Source organism: Atractosteus spatula, chromosome 8 (genome assembly GCF_055471065.1).
Source record: "Atractosteus spatula isolate fAtrSpa1 chromosome 8, fAtrSpa1.hap1, whole genome shotgun sequence".
NCBI classification, from domain to species: Eukaryota; Metazoa; Chordata; class Actinopteri; order Semionotiformes; family Lepisosteidae; genus Atractosteus; species Atractosteus spatula.
The window spans coordinates 50,615,278-50,636,921 of NC_142713.1; the positions used below are offsets into that span (position 1 = coordinate 50,615,278).

The following is a 21,644-nucleotide window of genomic DNA, read 5'->3' on the forward strand; positions in this document are numbered from 1 at the left end:
AAGACCAATTTCAGACCTATAACCATTAAGAGAGACAAAGTGACAGCGATCAGTGACGTAAGACTTAAACCATTAGAGAGCAGTGTCAGATACTCCAAACACAGTCTCAAAATGAGTAAGTAAGATATCATGGTCAACAGTGTCAAAAGCAGCACTCAGATCAAGAAGGATGAATACAGAAAGAGAACCAGAATCAGAAGCTACAGTATTGAAGATCGTTAATGACTTTGACCAAGGCAGTTTCCGTGCTGTGAAGTTGACGGAAGCAAGATTGGAGGGGTTCGAAAAGGTTATTTGTCATGAGGTGGTTATGTACCTGGAATGTGACAGCATGTTCAAGAATTTTTGCAAGAAAGGGTAAGTTGGAGATGTGGTGAAAATTGTTAAGATTGTCGAGAGCCATGATAGGCTTTTTTGGCACAGGAGTAATGGCAGCAGTTTTGAGGAAAGTTGGTACAATGCCAGTGCTCAAGGATTCATTTATAATATTTAGGACAATGGGACAGAGAGAAGAGAAACAAGACTGAAATAAAGTGGTGGGAATGGGATCTAAAATAGATGTGGTGGGTTTCATGTGTTTAACTAGTTAACTGAGAATGAGACATCCTGACAATATTCTTTACACCAACAGAAAGTAGATTAATGGATAATAAACACAAACATTTAAAATAACTGTGAGTAATGATAACTTTTATTTTATAGAAGGGGGTAATGAATAAGCTGCTAATTGTATTTTCAAGGGAGGTATGACTCTGTAAAATAAATGCTGAAAATGTGAAAGACTAGAAAGAAACACATTTAAACTGTAGATTAGTAGTAAGATACTAATATTAATATATTCAGTCTTGTTCCCAAAGGGACCACCCGGACATCCAGGACTAAAAGGTCAAAGAGGAGAAAGGGTAAGTCTTGAACAGAAGAGTATTTAAGTACATTTTTACATGAAGTAGTTTTTTTAAAATCCATACATTTTCTAATTCACTTATCCAGTACGTGATTCCAAGGGGACTCTGTACACGCAACAAGGCGCAAGGTAGGATACAGCCTGGACAGGATGACAGTCCATCACAGGACAGATACACAATTCAAGCACCTACGCACACTTACACCAGGGCCAGTTTTGTTCCCAGAAGGCGATTACCCTGGGTGTCTGTCCTTGAACTGTGAGAGAAAACTGGAGCATCGAGAGGATACCGATGTGAACATGGGGAAAACATACTGAACAAACTCCATGCACATACTGTAGCACCCCAGGAATTTGACCGAGTGCCCCAGCACTGTGATACAGCAATGATAACCAGTGCACCACTGTGCCTTCCCACTGGTATTGTATTTTAGTACATGTAACAGAAAATCTGAGAAAAACTCACAAAATATAAAGACACTGGAATCTCCCCTAAATATATTAGCCTTCTTGCATCCAGAAACTGCATAAAGCTTATTCATAAAAAGTCTAACAAATGGAATGTATATTTTTACAGACCTTATAGGAGACATGACCGTGCGTTTTCCTTGGTGACACAATGTGCCTATGATTTAAATGAAACAATTTATTTTTAAGGGTGAACCTGGCTATGTGCTAGGAGGCGTTGAAGTGATTCCAGGGCGGAAAGGAGAACCAGGCTCACCAGTAAGTGAAGATTCGTCCGAGACATGATTTCTACTGTATATCTAACGTGCATCGTGAAAAAGATCATTCAGCATACAGCTTTTGGGGAAAATCTATTTTTGTTACTTGAATTGACGTTTTGAAATGTATGTCTTTTATAAGGAGAAAAAGTACAAAAAATAAAAGTACTTATTTTATCCATACAGAGAATGTTGCTATAATGTTTGAGATACCATTTACAGTATATGATTTATACCTGTATAAGACTCATATGTACAGTACAGAACTAATTACTGAATTAACTATCAGTATAGTGATCATGAAGTTACAGAAGTGTGGAGATTTTGGTAAGGTCTTACATTCATATGTCTATCAGGGTTCTCAGGGAGATTCTGGAATACCAGGGGTACCTGGGCCCCCAGGACTTCCAGGACAGCCTGGGCCACAAGGTCCCCCAGGTACATCTGTCAAGGTAGACCACTGTCCACTGGGTTCACCTCTTATCATGATTCACATACACTGTACACCATTTTTAAATTCTATTTCCTCTTCAAGGTTCACTAAATTCAGCCAAGTTCAGAAACAAATATAGTATTCAAATTAAATTAGAAAAACAAGTATTTTCTTTGAAAGGAAATGGGAACCTACAATTGTTTTCTTAGGTCAGAACAGAATTAGTAGAAATTCTATATTCCTTTTTGGAGTGCTGTAAAGTACATGATTAAACTGTTTGGGAAGAGGAAGACTGTTGAAATATTGCAGGTCATCTTCATTAAGAATGCTAGTTAAACCCTATATTCCAGATGCACCCTATTTCTCTACAAATCCCGGCTAATTCTTTAGCTTAATGTAACTGGAAATTAATATATAGTGGTTTGCAGTTGATTAAGTGCATCCTAGCTTGATTGAGGTTTATGATTTCTGTTTTTATGATTTGTTGGCCTGATATTTGTGGGTTTGAAAAGGAATAGAGAGGAATAGAAAACTACCAAGTGGTGTACATTTTTGTCTTTCTTACCAATCTGAAAATGAATCAGTTCAATTCCTTCACAAAACACAATATACAAATACTTTTGAAAACTTACCTAAATTGTCCTGAACAAAATGAACTATATATCTCACAAATCTCCAAAACTGTTATGTATTACACAGGACATTAGATGTTTTTTTAAATTGAATTACTGTGCTTGATTTCACCTCAGGTTTGCAATACTGACCTCACTTGCAAGGACAGTATATTTATTTTACAGTTTGTTTTTAGATGTCCTTAAATGCCCATTTCCCTTAAATTATATATTACATTAATATAAAACACAGACATTCAACATTCAACAAAGACATTGTGTGTGGAACATTTAACTACAGTATGCCTCTTCCTTTGGTCCAAGCCTAAGATACACACAAGCATAACCAAGTGAAATATGACTTTGATTCATAGAGTAGTGTGGAGTTGTGAAAAATAAGCAAATACTCTCTATTTTACAGGGGGAGCCAGGAGAAGCAGGTAATAAAGTAAGTGGTTTTTTTTTCTTACTGTAGAAAAAGTTGTTAAAAACTACTGAGTATCAATAAATAGATCAATCATCTTGGTATTAATTTTTGACACATTGTGAACTTCCTTTTTGTGAATCCCCTTGGAAAATTTTTACTTTGCTCCCTGCTATGTTCTGATAATGTTCTTCTTTGATAGTTGTCATCTATCCTGGAGGAAATTAGCTAGTAATTCCTGGAAGAAAGTAACTAGTTCAAAGAGAAAAGATTGACGTGCTACCACTTGGTCAGCTATTAAGATTACATGGTCTAAATGGTCATTTCTATGCAGATGACACTCAAATCTACTGTACTGTATGTCCATACTAAAGTGGCTGCCCCTGCGCTAATTGCATCTCTGACATAAAAACATGGACAAGTGCTATATTTACAGAAATGAGGAACCTGGTCTATAAAAAAATCAAAACACTCATTTTAGAAATATCTGATTCTTCTTTGCTAGGTGCTTCGATCCTGATATTATCAGACATTACAAAAGGAAAATGCACTAAATTTGTAAATAAGTACAATTTGGTATTTATTATATTTTTTTCCTATTTTTAAATTAATTGTTTTTGTGAATCAACAGGGCCAGCGTGGAAAACAGGGACCAAAAGGAGATATAGGTGATCCAGGGAAAAATGTAAGTTTTTGAATATTAACGGAATTAGTTATTAGCTTTACCTAAAACATTAATCTGAGGTTTTCCAGGTCCACTCAGAGCCATCACAGTCACGGACTAGGGATCTCCAACCCTAGTCATGGAGGGCCTGTGTTTCTGCAGGTTTTTTAGATCTCTTTATATTTGTTCCTTGTGATTTGATATTATTTGAACCTTTGAAATGGCAAGAAAGAGTGCTTTTATAAGATGATTTTGAGGTACAGTATACTATATCACTGAGCTCTTCCTGTAAAGGACTGAGAATTATGATTTCTTCTTTAAAGGGTGAAGTTGGTCTCCCTGGGCCGATTGGGCTTGATGGGGTTCCTGGATTTCCAGGGCAAAAAGGTGAAAAGGTAATTTTCTGTTGGAGTTCATCATTGTACATCTAAAGGCACTCAAAAAGGTTAAGTCAATAAACAGGGGTTTATTGCTCCAGAAGCTTGCAAGTCAAATTATTTGAAATAATAAATAGTGCATTAAACGTTTATTTACCAATACAACTTTTGCAGTTTTTTATATTGAACCAATTAGGAATTTTACCTGTACTGAAACAACATTATATTAATGTAATATCTGTACACTGCTGAAGATGAAGATGTGCTGATTAAATTTCCTTCCAACTATAATTCCCATTAGTAGTAAATGAGGGCTTACATGAAAACTTCAGGAAGGATGCAGTATATGATAAAGTACAGTCAGCTCCTCAGCTATATTTACATTTTATCTATTATAAAATGCTGCCTTTCACATTCCTTGTTAACGTGCTGCTAGAAATAAAAATGTAATTCTTACCATAAAAACTAAGGATAAAGGTTGTATATATTGGTTTCAAATGCATATCCACTGGGTCACTTGGTCTGTGACTTCTATTCTGTTCTATTGACTTGAATCCTAATTCAAAGGAAAAAGAAATCCGGAAACTAACTGCAATTACTCACTTACAGATGTGTTCATATTTTTATGGTTATGTAAACTCCTCTAAGAAATTAATACTTTAAGTTAATTTCAGAAATAAACAATAAACACAATTTTGCTTATTATACAGTTTTATACAAATTAGTTAGATGCGATTGTTATCTTAATCATTTCACCTCAGTATTTTCACCTCTGTATCTCAGAGTAACGTCCTGTTATTTTACAATGTCTAATTAATTTTCACTTGAAAAATGTCCTTTTAATTTTGAAAATCCATCTGACTTAATGAAATGTTTTTGAAGACAACACTCTCTTTAACATATTTCAAATATGTATAAAATAGTCTTATACATGACAGCATATTCTGTACTTATTCTATATTTTAAATACAGTGATCATAAAAAGTAAGTAAAATTCACTGTGTAAAAGTTAGAAATGTGTTACATTTCCCAAACTCTTTGTGAATAATTTGTGATGCTTGGATTTAAAACTGGAAATTGACTTGGCCAGTCTAAGATTATCCACCTCTCCTAAAGAACCTCTTAGTTACATTGACCTGTGTTTTGGGTTATTGACATGCTGCATGGTAAAGTACCACCCAACAGCTATGGAAACATTTCCTCCTACGCTAATTAATTCTGCCGGTGCCTTTGTTGGTTCATTTATCAATAAAGATGAGAGAACCATCTCATTTAAGAGGCAGCCATCTGCAGTTCGCTTTTGAAAAAAATATTTTGGTCTTATCTGTCCATAAATCACATCTTCAAAACTGCCTGCTTTTCTTGAACTGCAAGTTCTTTGATTTTCATTTTGAGTCAGACTACAGTCTCCAAACACTGGAGCCAAAGCCAGAAAGGTTGAGATAATGCTCTTTTAAGTGTACCTAATTACCCAACAACAAACACACACTGACCAATCGTCCAATACTTTTCCGTCCAAATAAATAAAAATCAATTTATTTAATTGACCCTAGAGGGTAGAAATAAATGTACTTTTTTGGTAATAAACTACTTGCTTTTTCATTAGAAATTAAAAAGAGTTCTTATTCAAATTCACACTTCAGACTTTTTGAAGGCTTAATACAGTATTTTCTAGGTAGTTTAGGATAAATCTAATTTATTTTAGCAAATATCACACTTAAAGTAAAGTCAGTAAACAACTGTATTATTATTATGAGATTCCTCTTGTGTGTCTTCACATTATCTTGCATTTATTTTGACACATTTTAGCTTTACTTTCTGTTATTTGAGAATCCTGTTCATTTTAAAATACATTTGTTTAATGACAGATTGCCTTGAATCACCTTCCTGCTCATTTGAATATTCTTAAAATACATTTCAAGATTTATTTTGGACATCATCAAATCCCATTAAATGAGATCTTGTAAAATGTTTTAGAAATATAGCAATTTTAGTGTTTTTTTTTAAAGATTTCGGTTTGTCATGCCATGATAATTTGGTTCTCCATACAATTATTTGATCTGGATAACTGATGAAACAAAGATAAAGAAAATATCTGTAAAGCCCACTTTTACTGGAAAGTGTCCAAATGGATTTTCAGGGCAATGAAGGAATTGGAATTCCGGGAGTTCAAGGTCCAAAAGGGGAGGCAGGTGAAAAGGTATGTTTTGTTTACTTTTTTTCTGGAATAGCATGGTGGTGGCTATAAAGTACAAAAAATACGTCTGTGTTAAATGCTTAATAACTATAAAACAGACAAAATACTTAGATTAAAAATAGATTTTTTTATTATTAAAAGTGCATTATTATTAAGCATGAAATATCCTGGTTAGCACACTGTCTGACATGACGTTTTACTTATTTATTGAGTTTAAAAGAAGCAGATGGATCAGTTAAAAAGCATATGACTTACATCAATTTCTCAGATAATTTGTAGGGAATTAAAAAACAAATCCAGGTGTCCTGGAAAAATTCCCCTTTCTTTCAACTGGTGAAGTCATTTCACATTTCTCCTTCTGGTCAGCAATATAGTGGGGCTGCCGGTGCAGAATGACCACCACACCTCACACAAGTGGCTGCTGGACTTCAGGGCAAAAATAAGAGGGAATCTTCCTTTTCTTACCTATAAAGAACAAGAGTCATTCTAAATATTAATTGCGGCAATGTGGTCTGAAAGAATTGTATGAACATGTTTGTGTGCACTTATGCACTCTTTATTCATCTTGAGTGTAATATGTATTCTCTTTGTTTTTGTTAAATGTTTTCAAAAGGGAAATGTGGGTTCTCCTGGTCCTACTGGTCCAAAGGCAAGTTATTTTATTTTTCCTGTTGATAATATAGTCAGGCAGCATGGTGGCGCAGCAGGTAGCATTGCTACCTCACAGGGCTGGGGCCCTGAGCCCAGTTCCTGGGGTGCAATCTGTGTTTGTATGTTCTCCCCGTGTTTGCGTGGGTTTCCTCCCATGGTCCAGGTTAAGTGGCTTTTGGGAAAACTGACTCTTGTGTGAGTGTCTGTGTCTCTCCGTGTGTCCTGAGGTGGACTGGTGTCCTGTCATAGTGGTATCTTGCCAGGATAAGCCCTGGCTCTGGCTCCCCCTTGAGCCTGCACTGGATAAAGCAGTGACCTTCTGACGTTCTGACCTCCATGAAAGTAGTGTAATTATGGAAGGTTTCTTTTAAAATATGATTATGGAACAGTTTCATGTCTTTTGCTATAAAATAATGTGATATATTTATATTTTCAGGAATGTGTAAGGTGACTTACTTTGTCAGGCATTCAGGTATTAGCGAAGTATATTCCTCTGTAGGTTGTCAACAATGTAGATGCGTCATGTTTACATTTTAATGTTTAAGGGTGAGATGGGAATTCAAGGAATTCAAGGAAACATGGGACCAAGGGTAAGAACTGCGTATAAGTCAGTGTTGTTCAGTACTAAGTCATTTGTATTTTCCACAGTTACATCAGTGTAGATATACAGTATTTGCGCCATTTTCAATTTGAGGTCATACAGCATGTGCAGTGTTTGTTTTTAATGCAGTACAATTTTTTTTTCCAAAAATATATTTTTGTGAAACTTTCAGTTTGTAAAAAAATAAAAAAGTCACATATTTTCTATAAATTAAGGACCACCATAGGATATGTAAGAGCGTTATTTTATAAAATGGACCAAGAGTTAGAAATGGAATAGAGATAGAAATTAATAGTTGCTTATTGCTACTGTTCTCTGCAAAGTGTGAATTCTGAAATCCAAGCTTTGCTAATTTGGTTTAATAAAAAGAAATGGATGCTTTGTTTTAAGGGAATTTTCACTTCCCCTAAGGAAACAAGAACATGAGAAAGATTTCACAGCGGTGTAGGCTGTTTGATTTCCTCCATGACATGTTAGTTTTGTTGAAGGAATCCTGTGAAGTTTGGCTCTGCACTGTGACTTCATGTCACTCAGCATGGGTCCTGAATAAGCAGGCAAACTAAATTTCAGATAATGTGTGTTAACTCATATTTGCATATCAGTATTAATATTATTGCTAATGACTTGTCAGAGTGACATAAATGTGATGCATTGTTTTATTTTTAACATATAGGGGAAAAAGGGCTTGAAAGGGGATAGAGGGGATAAGGTAGGTCAAATCCAGTCCTTCACTTATCTCTATTTCCTGCTCATTAGGACTATAGCAGACCAGAGTATTTGAAACATGGTGCAGAGGTCAAGAACTATTTCTAAAAAAAAACACAAAGTATCAGACTCTTTTACCTCAAAATCGATAACAACATTCCAAGCCTTAACGTCAGTATCTCCTATGCATACTAATTTGGCACAAAAGGTAGTTTTAAACTTCTAATTAGTGTCTGATCAATAATTGAAGTGATTTGATGTGATATACAGTATGAGAGCTAATTACGGTTGAGTATGTTGGACTGCATTAGAAATGTCCAGCAGGAGATGTTGGATCGGGTACAAAGTTAATTAGCAGAAAGAAATGAAAGGAAGGAAGGAGAGAGGCACAGCTCACAAGGCTTGTGATAAAAAAGAAATTTCAAATCTCAATGTTGTTTACAACAACAGGGTAATCTAGAAAGAAAAGGTGACTTTCTGTTTAGGTTACCTGAAAAGTGACAGTAATACTGTATTTTACAAAGGCTGTCTAATCCTATTCCAATTGTTATTGGAAGATTTTCAGGTTTCTATTAATATTGTATATTTCACATATCTCTTTTTGTTTTGCTTTATTTATCTTTCCACTCCTGTATTTCTCATATATTTTGTTAAAGTCAGTGAAGTATTCTATCAGACAAAGTTATTATCAGTTTCCTATTTAAAATATAGTTTGCTGGTTGGAATTCTCCCGTTAGAAATGCATCGCTTTTCATTCTTGTTCTGTAGGCAGATCCTATACCGATGATTTTCACTTCCACACAGAGCTCTGATGTGGCTTTTGATAGTGCACCAATTTTACAGCTCCTCTGGTTTTCTTCCAGGGAGATCGTGGCGAAATGGGACCAATGGGACTGCAAGGAATTACGGTAAGGAGAAAAAAATCTAATGGATTTTTTAACATAAAACCAGAATACATAGTGTAACTTATTAAATAGAAAAGTTATTTTTCTGGTTTCAAAAGAAAGAGCCATCTCCCTTGCCAAGGTGCCCTGGGGAAATCAGTATCTTTTGATTAAACTTCCTGGAGCAGGGGGAATTGAATCGGCCTACTGTATGTTCTCTTTTCCGTCTAGTAATTGGATTTAGCTATAGGTCCAGATTGAATACCCGTGAATATTTAAAGTATGTCTTCGAAAATTAATATTGATATTGACATACAATAAAAATAATTAAAGCAGTCCCGAAGGCACATCTTCTCCGAAGATACTAAAACATCTTACAAGAGGTGAAACAAATCAAAGAGTTCACACAGTAAGTTGATTTAAAGTAACACTTGGTGCAGCGATTCTTTTTTGTGTAGTAATGTTTACCTTCATTGATTCTTGAACCATTTAGTCTCTTAAGAGTAAATGCCTGCCCAACTCTTTTATGAATATATATTTTCAATGGTTTTTTTTGCCAAATTAAAATATGAAAATTTCTCGTGCACTATTTCATTGGCCTAAACCACAGAGATTTATCTGTCTTGCTGAGGTTTAGAATATAAAATATATTTATATTGAGAGGCAGAAAAAAATCAATGGTTGTTGTTGGTCCCAATACTCGTTTATTAAGTTTAAATGCTTCTCCATATATTTAGACTTATTATCTATGTTAATTTAGTTTCTTTATAAAAGTAATAATTTGGCAGATACTAAATTTCCTCTAATTATAGTGTTGTTACTGGGTGGGAGCTACATCAATTTAATGTGTGTAATATTGTGTGTAATTTTATATAAGTTGTTATAAAAATGATAAAGCCTAAACACATTCATTGAATGTGTTTAAATGTCCGATTTAAACTGTTGTTGAAAATGACTAAAATAGATTCATTTAAAGGAAATTTGTTTCTGTACTGAGGACATAAAACAAGCACTAATGATGAGTACTGTAAGAAACAGTTGCCAGTTTGTTACATAATGATGAAACAGTTGAAACCTACAGTAAGTTGGTGCGCTTCTCTGCTCTTTAGGGGCTACCTGGTCCAATGGGAGCAAAAGGAAATGAAGTAAGTGAGTGATTTGACATTCAGTTTGATCATATTGCAACCAGAAATATTGTGATAAAGGATCACTGAAATTGTGTTTTTCTTCCTTACAGGGAATTCGAGGACTTCCAGGAGATCCAGCAAAAGGGGTAATAACCTCATCCGCAAGTTGTTAGCTTGATTAAAAAGGTTATGTAATAAGATTAATCATGTTCTGTAGAATTTTTCAGCCACTGACTTTTTTTTATTTGTTCACACTGTGTTTGCTTTAAAGGTTTTTTCATGCTTTCCCAACACCAGCTGCATTCACATTTTTAAGTCCAGCTGTCAATCTGGTGGCAAAGTCACCAACAGAACTGAAGGTTTTCAACCCAGGTTTGATGTATTGCAGGCTGCAAAAGTAAATGTGAATGCAGGACGGTTACCCTCACAAAGGTTAAACTATGTGGATTAGTAGCCAAAACACAATCACAGTGTATTTTCAGATGAACTGCTTTTAAATACAGGTGCTCCCCAGGGTTGTATATTGTCATCTCTTCGGTTCTCTATATACTAATGAGCTACAGATTCAGAGTAGCATAGCCAGTCTATTTAAATACGCAGATGACATGGTTCTTGTGGGACTCTGTTTAAAGGTCCAACCTCTAACTGAGCAAACTTACTTTGAACACATCAGTATCCTTGAAAACTGGTGCCAATCCAGCACATTGGAAATAAATGTAACCAAGTTTCTTTTTCAATGCTAAAACTGACAGTGGGCAATCTTCGCAAACAATAGTACTCAATGGGCAGTCTGTAGAGGTTGTGGAGAGTTTTAAAGTGGAGGTGGAGAGGCTGAGTTACACTGAGAATATAAACAACATTTTTAAGAAAGCAAATCAGAGGCTGTTTTTAATTCAAAGACTAAAGAACTTTAATGTTAGTCAAAATGTCCTAGAGATTAGATAGACAGATAGAGATGTATAAAGAGATACCCTGTATACATAAATAGAGAGAGATAGAGAGCATATAAAAGCCTTGTTGAGAGCATCCTGGCATTTAGTATGACAGTTTGGTATGGAAATGTGGGGTTTAAAAGCAAAACCAAACTGTCCAGGGTTGTGAAAATAGCAGGAAAAATAACTGGGAAAATGCAGCCCCAGCTCAGCGATTTATATCATAATATAGTTCTCAGAATGGCAAGGAACATCACAGCTGATTCCATCCGTCCTCTCCATTCTATATTCATCGTACTCCCACTGGGGAGACAGTATAGGGTGCCAAATTCAAATAAAAACATTTCTGAGAAGTCCTTTGTTCCCTCTGCAATAAAACTGCTCAATGAAGGTATGTAAATGTAGTCACTCCACAATCTATTTATTTATTCATTTATTTATGCATTACATACTGTTCTTGTGATTTCACGTACCTCATGTGATTTTATGTTTTGCTTGTTGTGTTTTGTACCTTTATGGGAGAAGCCAAAGACAAATTTCAACAGTAGTGGACAATAAAGTATCCATCCATCCATCCATCTATCCATCTACAGTATCTGATCACTGAGAGACTAGAGTCTGGCGTCAAAAAAAGAACAAGAGCTTTCTGGACAGGCAGAGAGGTCCATGAATTGGGAATGATAATGTCCATCAACAGCAGTATGAGATTTAAAGGAGTTTGGAAGTTCTATCAGAAATATTGGCCAGTAGGCTAACAGAACAGCATGTCAACTCCTCAATAAAATTAAAGGCTTTACCATTTGAGATGAAAGAGAAAGGCCTACCCCTTTTATAAGCAATTATGGGTACATCTGTTACTTTGCTACTGTATTTGATTGTGGACAAAAATATTTAGACCAAAATGATCATGTGCAGCCAGGCTCAGAATGAATATGAACCTGTGAGCTGTAGCTGAAAACCTGTGAATGTATGCAGGACTGAATTCAGTCATTAAAGAGTGACTGAATTTAAAAAAAAAATGCTTTTACAGGTAGTACCTTTTAGAAAAGCAATCCAATTTAAAAGATACATTAACTCAATAACTGGAACAAAAAGTATGATGTTTTGATATTTTCTCCATGACAGATAATCGGACCTCCTGGGAAAAAAGGTGCTAGGGTAAGATATTTATTTCTTTTGTAGTTAAAGTGCTGCTGTGCTAACAGCCTGCCAATATTTAATTTGGAATGTAGTAAGGCAATATTTTTCCCAAACTTTAAGCTTATTTCTGAGTAATTCAGAATAGGAGGAAGCCCATTTTTGTTCTCAGAATAACTGAAAACATCTGCATTGTGTTTAATAAATATTAAGCTTGATTCTTAAATCATGGTGCAATGTTTTACTGTTTGACCTTCCATTCTAAGTGAATTATATGATTGATAAGACTCTTTGTCAACTGTATCAAAAAGCCTGGTATCAGGAAACATCTTAATGCCTGAGTTAAACATTATCAACACATAGTACTATATACAATACAAGACCAAATTGAAACCTGCTACTAAATTAATTTTCCTATTGGTGTGAGGCAGTGCTTTAAACTGTGGTAGAATTGAAAAACTATAACCACAGTATTTTTGCATTTTATGGGAGAATATATTTTTTCTGCTGCTGTTACATTGGTCATACTGTAAACAAAGAATCTTTCTTGTAGCCTGACAAATAAAAAGTTGTTAATTGCACTCACACATCTCATTACCACCAAGTGAAATTCTCAGCGGTCCATTTGGCTCTAAATAATGGGAAAAAAAGTAAATGGCCAATTACAATTTACTTTCTCGTTGCCATGACACCCTTAAAATATTTTGGAATCAATTTGCTCTATAATTCGTGGGTATTATGCAAATTATTTTCCAGTTTATTAAAAAATATTAGCATACTTATTTCTTATACTGTATGCTTGACACTGTACATACAGTAACGGCAACAGATGAGAACAAATTATTATCTAGGCTGACAATTGATTAACTTAATCGTATGTTTTGCTTTGTGTTCTTAAAGAAGACATGCTAAACTCCCAACTGTAAATCTTATTTATTTTTAGAAGTTTGCTGAAAAAACACGTCTTACATTTTGCAGTCCATTACAAGGTAGATGTTAGTTGTACTGTACAGGTATAGTACGTTAGCTGTAGTTGAAGAAAAGAGCATTGTCAAGTATTGTACCCATCTCCAGTGACATGCAGTCCAGAAAGCAGGTTGACCTGAACACATTTCTTCTGATTGCAGGGTGATATTGGACCTTTAGGTCCACCTGGTCCACAAGGTGAAAAGGGAAATCAGGGAGACAAGGGAGAAAAGGTAAAAGCAATCGCAATTAATTTGAAAGCTTGTTACGGGTGTGTATTTTTCAAAGTATTACCAGAAATGTTGTTCACTAAATGTAATAGAATTTGCTGGTAATTTACAGAACATCCCTGTCAGTAAAGAGTGAGCTAGGCTTTATCCCAGGATATACAGTTCTGCTGAGTATGTAATACTCTGTCATCTTGTGGGTACTGACACCACCTGCTACACAACTTGCTTTCCACACATGGATATCCGAATCACATAGAAGACACATATGGACATAGAACACTGTGGCAGATTAAAAGCACGTACTCAGTGCAAGAAACGACACAACATATAGTATCTTTTGGTTTGGGGAACATGTCAAAATCCAAATAGTAAAGATTATCGTAACGTTTAAGATAAAACTCATTAAGGTAAAACTCATGAGTTACGATGAAAGTCACTAATCGTGCTTTATTTGAAGGGCAGTCCAGGGTTTGGCATACCTGGTCAACAAGGGCCAAAAGGGGAGAATGGAGAGAGGGTGAGTTTTTTTTCCAATACCTTATAATGCTGTTTAATTACTGTGTGTGTGTTTAAATATAAATTCTTATCTAATTACGTGGACATATTGCATATTGATTAGGCTTTATTATACAAGTATGTGATGCATGCTCAGAATCAGTTTTTATTCATACAAATACTGGCAAGCATTTACATGATGATTGCTAAATACGTATATAATTTTATTACAAACACGTAGGTGTTTGTCATGACAGAAGATCATTTTAATTGCACTATAACAAGGGCGATAAGGGCGTAAGGGTTATTAATTGATCTTTGTCATCAGGTTTCTATTCACTCGTTTATATTTTTATTTTTAAACTTTTTAGTCCTCCATTTAATTTTAAAGTTCTCATGTCTTCCTTCATCTTGTGGGCAGTTATTGAAAATAATTCTACATTTGTTAAATTGTCAATGCTAAGCAATGCTAAGCATTTGCATCTCCTTTCATGTGAGGTTTTTGTACTGTATATAAGTATGGAAATATTTAGTTTTCTTCCCTTCTCTACAGGGAAATGTGGGTTTATCTGGAAAGCCTGGACCAAAGGTAGGACTAAAATTTAAAGTGTTTACCTTGAGAGCATTAATTCAGAGGTCTAATGTGATTAATCAGTTTAGAATTACTGAGCAGACAGGCAAGGAGAAAACAGAAACTCAAGAAGAGATTTGTGACTTTGGGGCTTATGGTAACTTTGAAAGATTTAGAGAGTTCAATGACTGACATGGGAGAAGATGTTCATGAATCATACCACAAAGATGGCCAGACTCACCTCAGGTCCCCATTGTAAGTAATAATGGAAACATCTGGAATTAGTTTTGTTGGTCACGTCTAAAAAAAATGTGAAATTACTGGTCTAAATGCAAAGCATCAGATGCAATCCCAACAGTGCCATTTGCCAGTCAGTAGGATTCCTATTGTTAAGCATAGTGCTACCACTGTGTTCAAAAGTGAACAACAAATCAGTTTCAGAACAGTGCAATTTCTACATTTTTATTAATTTATTTTATTTTATTAATCTGAATTTTCATTTGTTTCTACTTAGGGCCAGGATGGTGGGAAAGGAGATAAAGGAGAACCAGGCCAGCCAGGACAGGCTGGACTACCAGGACTAAGAGGTAAAGATGTAAGTAAATCCTGAGCAGCAATTTATGTAGTGGCGCTTTTACACTGTCTTCGTAGGCAGATTGATTTTTCATTTGTGGCCTTGTGCTCAAACGTGAAAAAATACCAATGAATTGTTAAAGCTTTCAAAACATTATTGTTCAGCATTTACACTTTTTAAAGCCTAAGTAATATACAGTATTTACAATAAAAATACATTTATCTTAACAGAGAATTTTTGCTGTTTTGAAGTTGTGGAAATGTTGCCTCCTGTCACACCGGGTGACTGTGGTATTCTGTGTAGTGTTTTGGCGATTAGTTACTCTCTATACTGTATTATGTAAATGGAGTATGGTAATGCACCTCTTTTCAGGGTGAACCAGGACCAAAGGCAGACCCAGGACCCAGGGTAAGCAAACAAATTAAGTTCTGTTTTGCCACAAACAGAATTAGCTGAATGAACTGATGAACCAGAAATATTCAGTAGGTCATTCATCAAAGGGAATCACTTAAAGTTTTAAAATTCTTCTTCTAAAAAATCGTTTTTGCTGAAGGTCATAATCAAGCTTGTACTTACAATCCTCGCTAAATGGGTATCATCTGATGTCCCAATTGACGAAGGCGTTATTGATAATTTTTCAAAAAATTACAATTTTCCATGGCAGTTGAAAAACATATCACTTTAAGCTCAGTGAATTCAAGAAGAAGAATTCTTCTTTCGTATTAGCTACCCTTAACATACATTATTTGAATAGTCTATTTTAGAATTTTATAGCAAACATTCTACTATCTTGTGTACTGCATTCTTCCACCTGTACTTGTATTTGTTCTTAAGGGTGATCCAGGGCCTGCAGGGGAGCCAGGGGAGAGAGGAGTAAGGGTAGGTTTCTGTTTTTCATTGCTTCATCAGGACTTTCTCACTGCTATCTCCCTTGCCTTCCTTTAATCAGAAATGTGTTCATTACAGCAGATGGGGGGTCTTCTATTTAAGATAATAAACGTTTGTTACTGAATGTGCCAGAACTAGATTTCACATGTGACAGTTTACTTTGTTGATGACTTCTTTGATAATGTCATATTTAGATGTTATTCAGGATGAGAAATAAACCCAAAACTGTTTTATCAGCAACTACATTTTTCTTGCATACAGTATAGCGAAGGGAAGTAAATTGAATGCAGTGGAAGAAAGTGTGTTTGGCTTGTTGAAACAGAAACCATTGTTCAGTGCTCTAGCAAATTAAGGACATCCACCGAGTACAAGAGCAGAAAAAGACAAGGAATTTTAAAATTTGAGGAAGCCATTGGGATCTATCTTGCTTGCTTGAATCTTTGTAGTTTATTGTTCCACAGAAAACCACTTGAAAGCCTCAGAAAACTACTACAATGGCTTATGATCTGAAATGGAAATCTTTCTTTGGAGCAGCTTATTTACAGAAATTACATTTATTTATTTTCACTGGCTTTTTCAAATGTTATTTTTATTCCAGGGCCCGCTTGGGCTTCCTGGACGACCTGGAGATCCTGGGGAAAAAGGAGAACCTGGGATTGAAGGAGCACCAGTAAGCACAGCTTAAAGCCACAACTTATTCATTTTCTAACCTTCTGAACAGTCCTTAGATGTTCTGAAGATTAGTTAAATTTATTCAGTCAGGTAGTTTAAAGCAGAAATTCAACCATGAAGACTAAGATGCTCATTAAGAAGTGGGAATTAAGCAGACACTGCCTAGATAATTCTGTCCCTTTGAACAGAGCAGCTGGGCAAGGTGGCACCTACAGTACTTATTGATGTCACCACAAAAACGCATGTTACTGACTTATAAATTCATTTGAAATCAAGGTCATTCAAATTCCTTCATCACAATAAATCTTGTTTTACAAATGCCATTTAGCACCTGATAAAATGTCTGTCAGTCATTTCAGTTCCTCTCAAAATCCTGAGTTGAATCCTGTTGAGAATCTCAGGAAAGACTTGACAAAAGCAATCCCAAAGCGACCTGCCGGGAAGAATGAGCCCAAATTGCACTAAGTCTGTAGAGACTTGTACAAGAAGTCTTCTGGTTATATCTTGAATTCCAGACCTCAACGAGGCCTGTATCTGTACTTTCCAAGATAATGCACGATTTTTAAGGGCGCATCCATTCCAGGTGGAAATAACCCCTGGCACTTTGGGAAAAAAGGTGCTTCCACCAGATATTGAATTCATACTGTAGGTCTGAGTACGTATGCAATATTCATGTTTATGTTTTTTTTCTTTAGTTTGTGCTGACATTTACTGTACCTTTTCTTACCCTTATAAGACTTTAGGTTGAACGTTTTGGTTTGAATAATTTAGCAAGCACTGTATAAGCACAGCATCCAAATCCATATTACTGAAATACAAATTATTATAAATTATTATTTATATGAAATTAAGTTCATTCAAATTTCCATTAGCACAATAAATCTTGTTTTACAAATTCATTTAGGTATAATCTTTGTAAAATGTCCTTACTCCATACAATATCTTTAACTGTATGATATTGTTTACCGAATGGCTTATAACGCTTCCAGTTATTCTGGAACATGACGTCTTACTATATATCACTCTGCCATAACATTTATCACTAACTCTGTCGCACTCACCTCTATGATCATTACTGTTTGATTGGTTGACCTTATTGAACTAGACAAATGATTCACTGATCTACAGTATGTTAAGTTGCTGATCTGTAGTTGGGAAAACACCATCCTGATTCCAGCATTTATTGCAGTTCTCTCTGCTGTTTTGTAAGGTGTTTTCAGTTGTATGATTAAACTTTTTAATGCTGCCACATACTGTTATATTTGTTTTTCCTGTGCAACAATGTAGTAATACTATTGGTCAGGTGATCAGTGTAAATAAAGCTACTGACATTGGGTCTTGCCATCTCTGTTCCTGGAACTTTGTCTGCTTCCAGCAGTATCAGACTTTGTTTCTGTTTGTGTTGCAGGGCGTACAGGGACCTAGAGGAGAGAAAGGAGACACTGTATGTCCATTTGTTTTAATTGGTGATGCTTCACCTATTACTACAAGTATCTTTCCTTAAACATTTAAGTTAAAAAAGAGAAGCAATAGTCAGTTGTTGATTTTACTGATTGCAAATATCTTGCAATTTCACTTAAAATATAAACTACTTTAAAACCGTATTTTTTTCTGAATTGACTGTGTTAATTGCAATTGCTAGAATAATTGCTTAATGGTTAGAATAATATATAGCTCTCCTTTATTTTTCAATACTGTTTTGTAGTATTATGTTGCAGAATTATAATATGGCTGTACAATATGCTTTTCCCCTCAATTCTCAAAGGGAAAGCCTGGACCACCTGGGCCGCCTTCTGTAAGTGAATACTTTTATTTTTCACTTTTCTTTTCTTCTTTTGCAGTGTATTTACTTTCATGTCGAAAAGATGTAATAATTTTCAAATACGATTTATACAGTCATAAACATACATGGCTGTATAAATACTCCTCTTCCAAAAACACTTAAAACACATTATAAAAATCCAAAAAACTTTGCAGTTATTTCCTATTGCTAACATCATTGTCCTAAGCATAATTCCAAGGCATGTCTTAATTATAAGTATCCTTTCAAATGTGCTTTCAAAGTATATATTTTCCAACCAAAAATTCTATTTGTAGGAAACATATAGGTGCACATATTAATATTCATTTTTGTTGCAGAATAAAGCTGATAAATTAAAAGGCAAAACACAGCTTATTTTCTCAGACTATTTCCTCACAATCTTCCTTTGTCTTTATCATTTGTATTCCAGTTTATGCTGTCTGAGAACAGCATCATCACCAGAGGTGAAAAGGTAAATAACATCTTGTAATAACTGAGTAAAACCAATAGAAGTGTGCATGTTTTGAATTGAATGATTTTGCTTTTCCAAATTCCATGTAAATTTGTGCCAAGCAGAAAGGTGTTAGCTAGATATCATCATAAAATTAGGTCTATTGTAAAAGTTCTGAGGCTTCATGAATGTGACTGAAGAGGAGAACTTGCTGATATTCATGCCTGTGTGCACCAGGGTGACAGCGGTGAGCCAGGATTGCCAGGTGACCCAGGACTACCTGGACCAAGGGTAAGTTTATAGCCTAGATACACTCTCATGGGCAATTGTCCTGCCCAGTACACCAGTCATAGCTCACAAAGATGACACTGCATTAATTATTTTCCATTAGGGGCCAGAAGGGCGTCCTGGGCCTCCAGGAAATGGACTGGTATGTATTTTTTTTATTATACTGTATATTATATTATATACTATAGAACTATGTTTAGTTCCTGATGCTGAATGTTGTATTTCCATTTCTATTCACTAGCATTTTGATTCAACAATATTCATTGCACTTCTTATTTGATAGAGGCTTGAATTGTTAAACATAATGAACACTGGTGGTATTCATTAAAATATATCAGATTATATGAACCAAAGTTTCATAGATAATATATTCATCATCAATATACTGTACTATAAATTGAAGACCTAATGAATTTCCAAAAATCCAAAGATATTCAGTAGTGATGAAATGAGGTTATGTGAGCATTAAATTCAGGGTACGTTCGCATGCACTGACTGTTATAGTTATTATTATACTTTATACTGTATCTGTGGATGCTTTATTAACTTTTAGCACTAACATTCTACAGAACCTCAATTTAGAGTACATTAATCATTAATACAGTATATAACAAGACTTTATTAACACAAGTCAATTTCAAATGCATCCAAATATTAGGATTGCATCACACTGGTGAACTTGTTAATGAAATAAAAAAAAATCACACTTCTTTTTCTTCAGAGGAAAGCCAGTCATATAATAATAATAATCCAGGCACGTCTTGTGTAAAAAATAGGAACTGGATAAGTACATGTGTAGCCACTCAGAATATGCGGTACATGCATTAACGTGGAGCGTTGCTTTATGTAATTCACTGGCCAAAGATGATCAATAGGTAGCACTTGTGTTAGATGATGAAATGAAACAATTGCTTCATTTAATCCGTTTCTTCTACTGTTTAACTCGCATGTTTAAATCCGCTTAAAATGGAATATTAATATAGAATTTTACAACTAAAGGAAAATGTTGGTAGCTGAAAATGAAAACAACAGAAGTACAATGTAATATACTGTATATCTCATGTACATAAAAAACAAAGTGCATGACAGTATTTCACCTTCTTCATAAACATTTTATGCATTACATTTTTTTAACTCAGTAACTTACAGTGCATATTTTGGAAAAGTTTTGACATGCTTTTTCTAACTATATAAAGTTTATTTACTTCATAAAAAGCTATAATGTTTAACCTTTTCTAAGAATGTCATGAGAACACTGTCCTTGCTGTTATTGTTGTAAAAAAAAAGTTGCACTACAGATTTAATACCACTTGATAGAGGGAATGTTAATATGGAATCATGTAACTAAGAAATTTTGGCAGCTAAAAATATCACTTGTGCATATTTTGGAAACATTTTGATATGTTTGTACTTTCGAACAGGAGGGCAGCTTGCCTGCTCTCTGGACTTTCATTCAACTGAAATCTGTGAAAGCTAGATTTGGAGCACATTAGAGGCATGGAACCTGTTCTGTCTGATTGAGGAAGAGAGAAAACATCTCAAAGGAAAAACACATGGGATAAAAGTATCAGAGCCATGAAAGACATTCTTTATTCCTGTGCAGGTAATAGGGTACATTCCCAGGGACCTTAAGCACATATTGTCACTGAACATGTTACAGACTGCTGTGCTCAAACTGTGAAGACAAATATGGACTGTTTTTGCATGAGACATGCTGTTTTGCAGGGAGGACCAGCAGTTCAAGGCAGGGATGGGGTTGATGGGAAGGATGGTGCACCAGGACCTCCAGGGCCCAAGGTTAGTTTATTTCCAGTGGTAAGAGATGCCGTTGTTAACCACACTTGTGGACATACGAATTAAGTATTTTGATCCTCATCCTCAACCCATTGCATCATACTATAATCATATTTTTAGGTAAATACAATTCCTGTCAGTTTTGTTTGTGCCATACTGATCATTGATGGCAGTAAGGACGACATTATCAACCTCACCAGAGAAAAATGGAATTGGTGACTTGTGCCTTGGTGAACCCTACAAAAGCAATTTACAGAAAGGGGTGAGGCGTCACCTTGTGAGCTGGCTCTGGTATTTGCAGATTTACTTTAGAAAATGTTTCAAAGCAGAGTTTTAAAGGGCTCACTGTACACTCTCTGCATGTGCCTAGATCATCCCAGAAAACTGCATTATTTCAAAGAGTTTCTACATGAAAGTTCTTTCAAAAGTCAAATGCTTTTTTTCTTACAAAAGTTGTTCTTTTCAATTCTCTGTATCATTTTTTCCTTTGAGTTTCATATTATTCTTATACATAATGACTTCAATTTCACCTCCTTTATTCA

General features: G+C 35.1%; 1 protein-coding gene across 1 annotated transcript in view; it reads left to right on the forward strand.

Moving 5' to 3' along the window:
* col7a1l (collagen type VII alpha 1-like) overlaps positions 1–21,644 on the forward strand; it is a 178,183-nt gene that overhangs the window by 79,510 nt on the left and 77,029 nt on the right. Inside the window, exons 35-60 of the mRNA XM_088922609.1 lie at positions 858–902; positions 1,562–1,630; positions 1,986–2,081; positions 3,095–3,121; positions 3,729–3,782; positions 4,085–4,156; positions 6,279–6,338; positions 6,949–6,984; positions 7,532–7,576; positions 8,261–8,296; positions 9,156–9,200; positions 10,286–10,321; positions 10,414–10,449; positions 12,361–12,393; positions 13,500–13,571; positions 14,026–14,085; positions 14,617–14,652; positions 15,149–15,229; positions 15,581–15,616; positions 16,043–16,087; positions 16,695–16,766; positions 18,177–18,212; positions 19,000–19,041; positions 19,258–19,311; positions 19,412–19,450; positions 21,034–21,105. Coding sequence (XP_088778735.1) covers positions 858–902; positions 1,562–1,630; positions 1,986–2,081; positions 3,095–3,121; positions 3,729–3,782; positions 4,085–4,156; positions 6,279–6,338; positions 6,949–6,984; positions 7,532–7,576; positions 8,261–8,296; positions 9,156–9,200; positions 10,286–10,321; positions 10,414–10,449; positions 12,361–12,393; positions 13,500–13,571; positions 14,026–14,085; positions 14,617–14,652; positions 15,149–15,229; positions 15,581–15,616; positions 16,043–16,087; positions 16,695–16,766; positions 18,177–18,212; positions 19,000–19,041; positions 19,258–19,311; positions 19,412–19,450; positions 21,034–21,105 — 1,335 coding nt within the window. The remainder of the gene's footprint in view (positions 1–857; positions 903–1,561; positions 1,631–1,985; positions 2,082–3,094; positions 3,122–3,728; positions 3,783–4,084; positions 4,157–6,278; positions 6,339–6,948; positions 6,985–7,531; positions 7,577–8,260; positions 8,297–9,155; positions 9,201–10,285; positions 10,322–10,413; positions 10,450–12,360; positions 12,394–13,499; positions 13,572–14,025; positions 14,086–14,616; positions 14,653–15,148; positions 15,230–15,580; positions 15,617–16,042; positions 16,088–16,694; positions 16,767–18,176; positions 18,213–18,999; positions 19,042–19,257; positions 19,312–19,411; positions 19,451–21,033; positions 21,106–21,644) is intronic.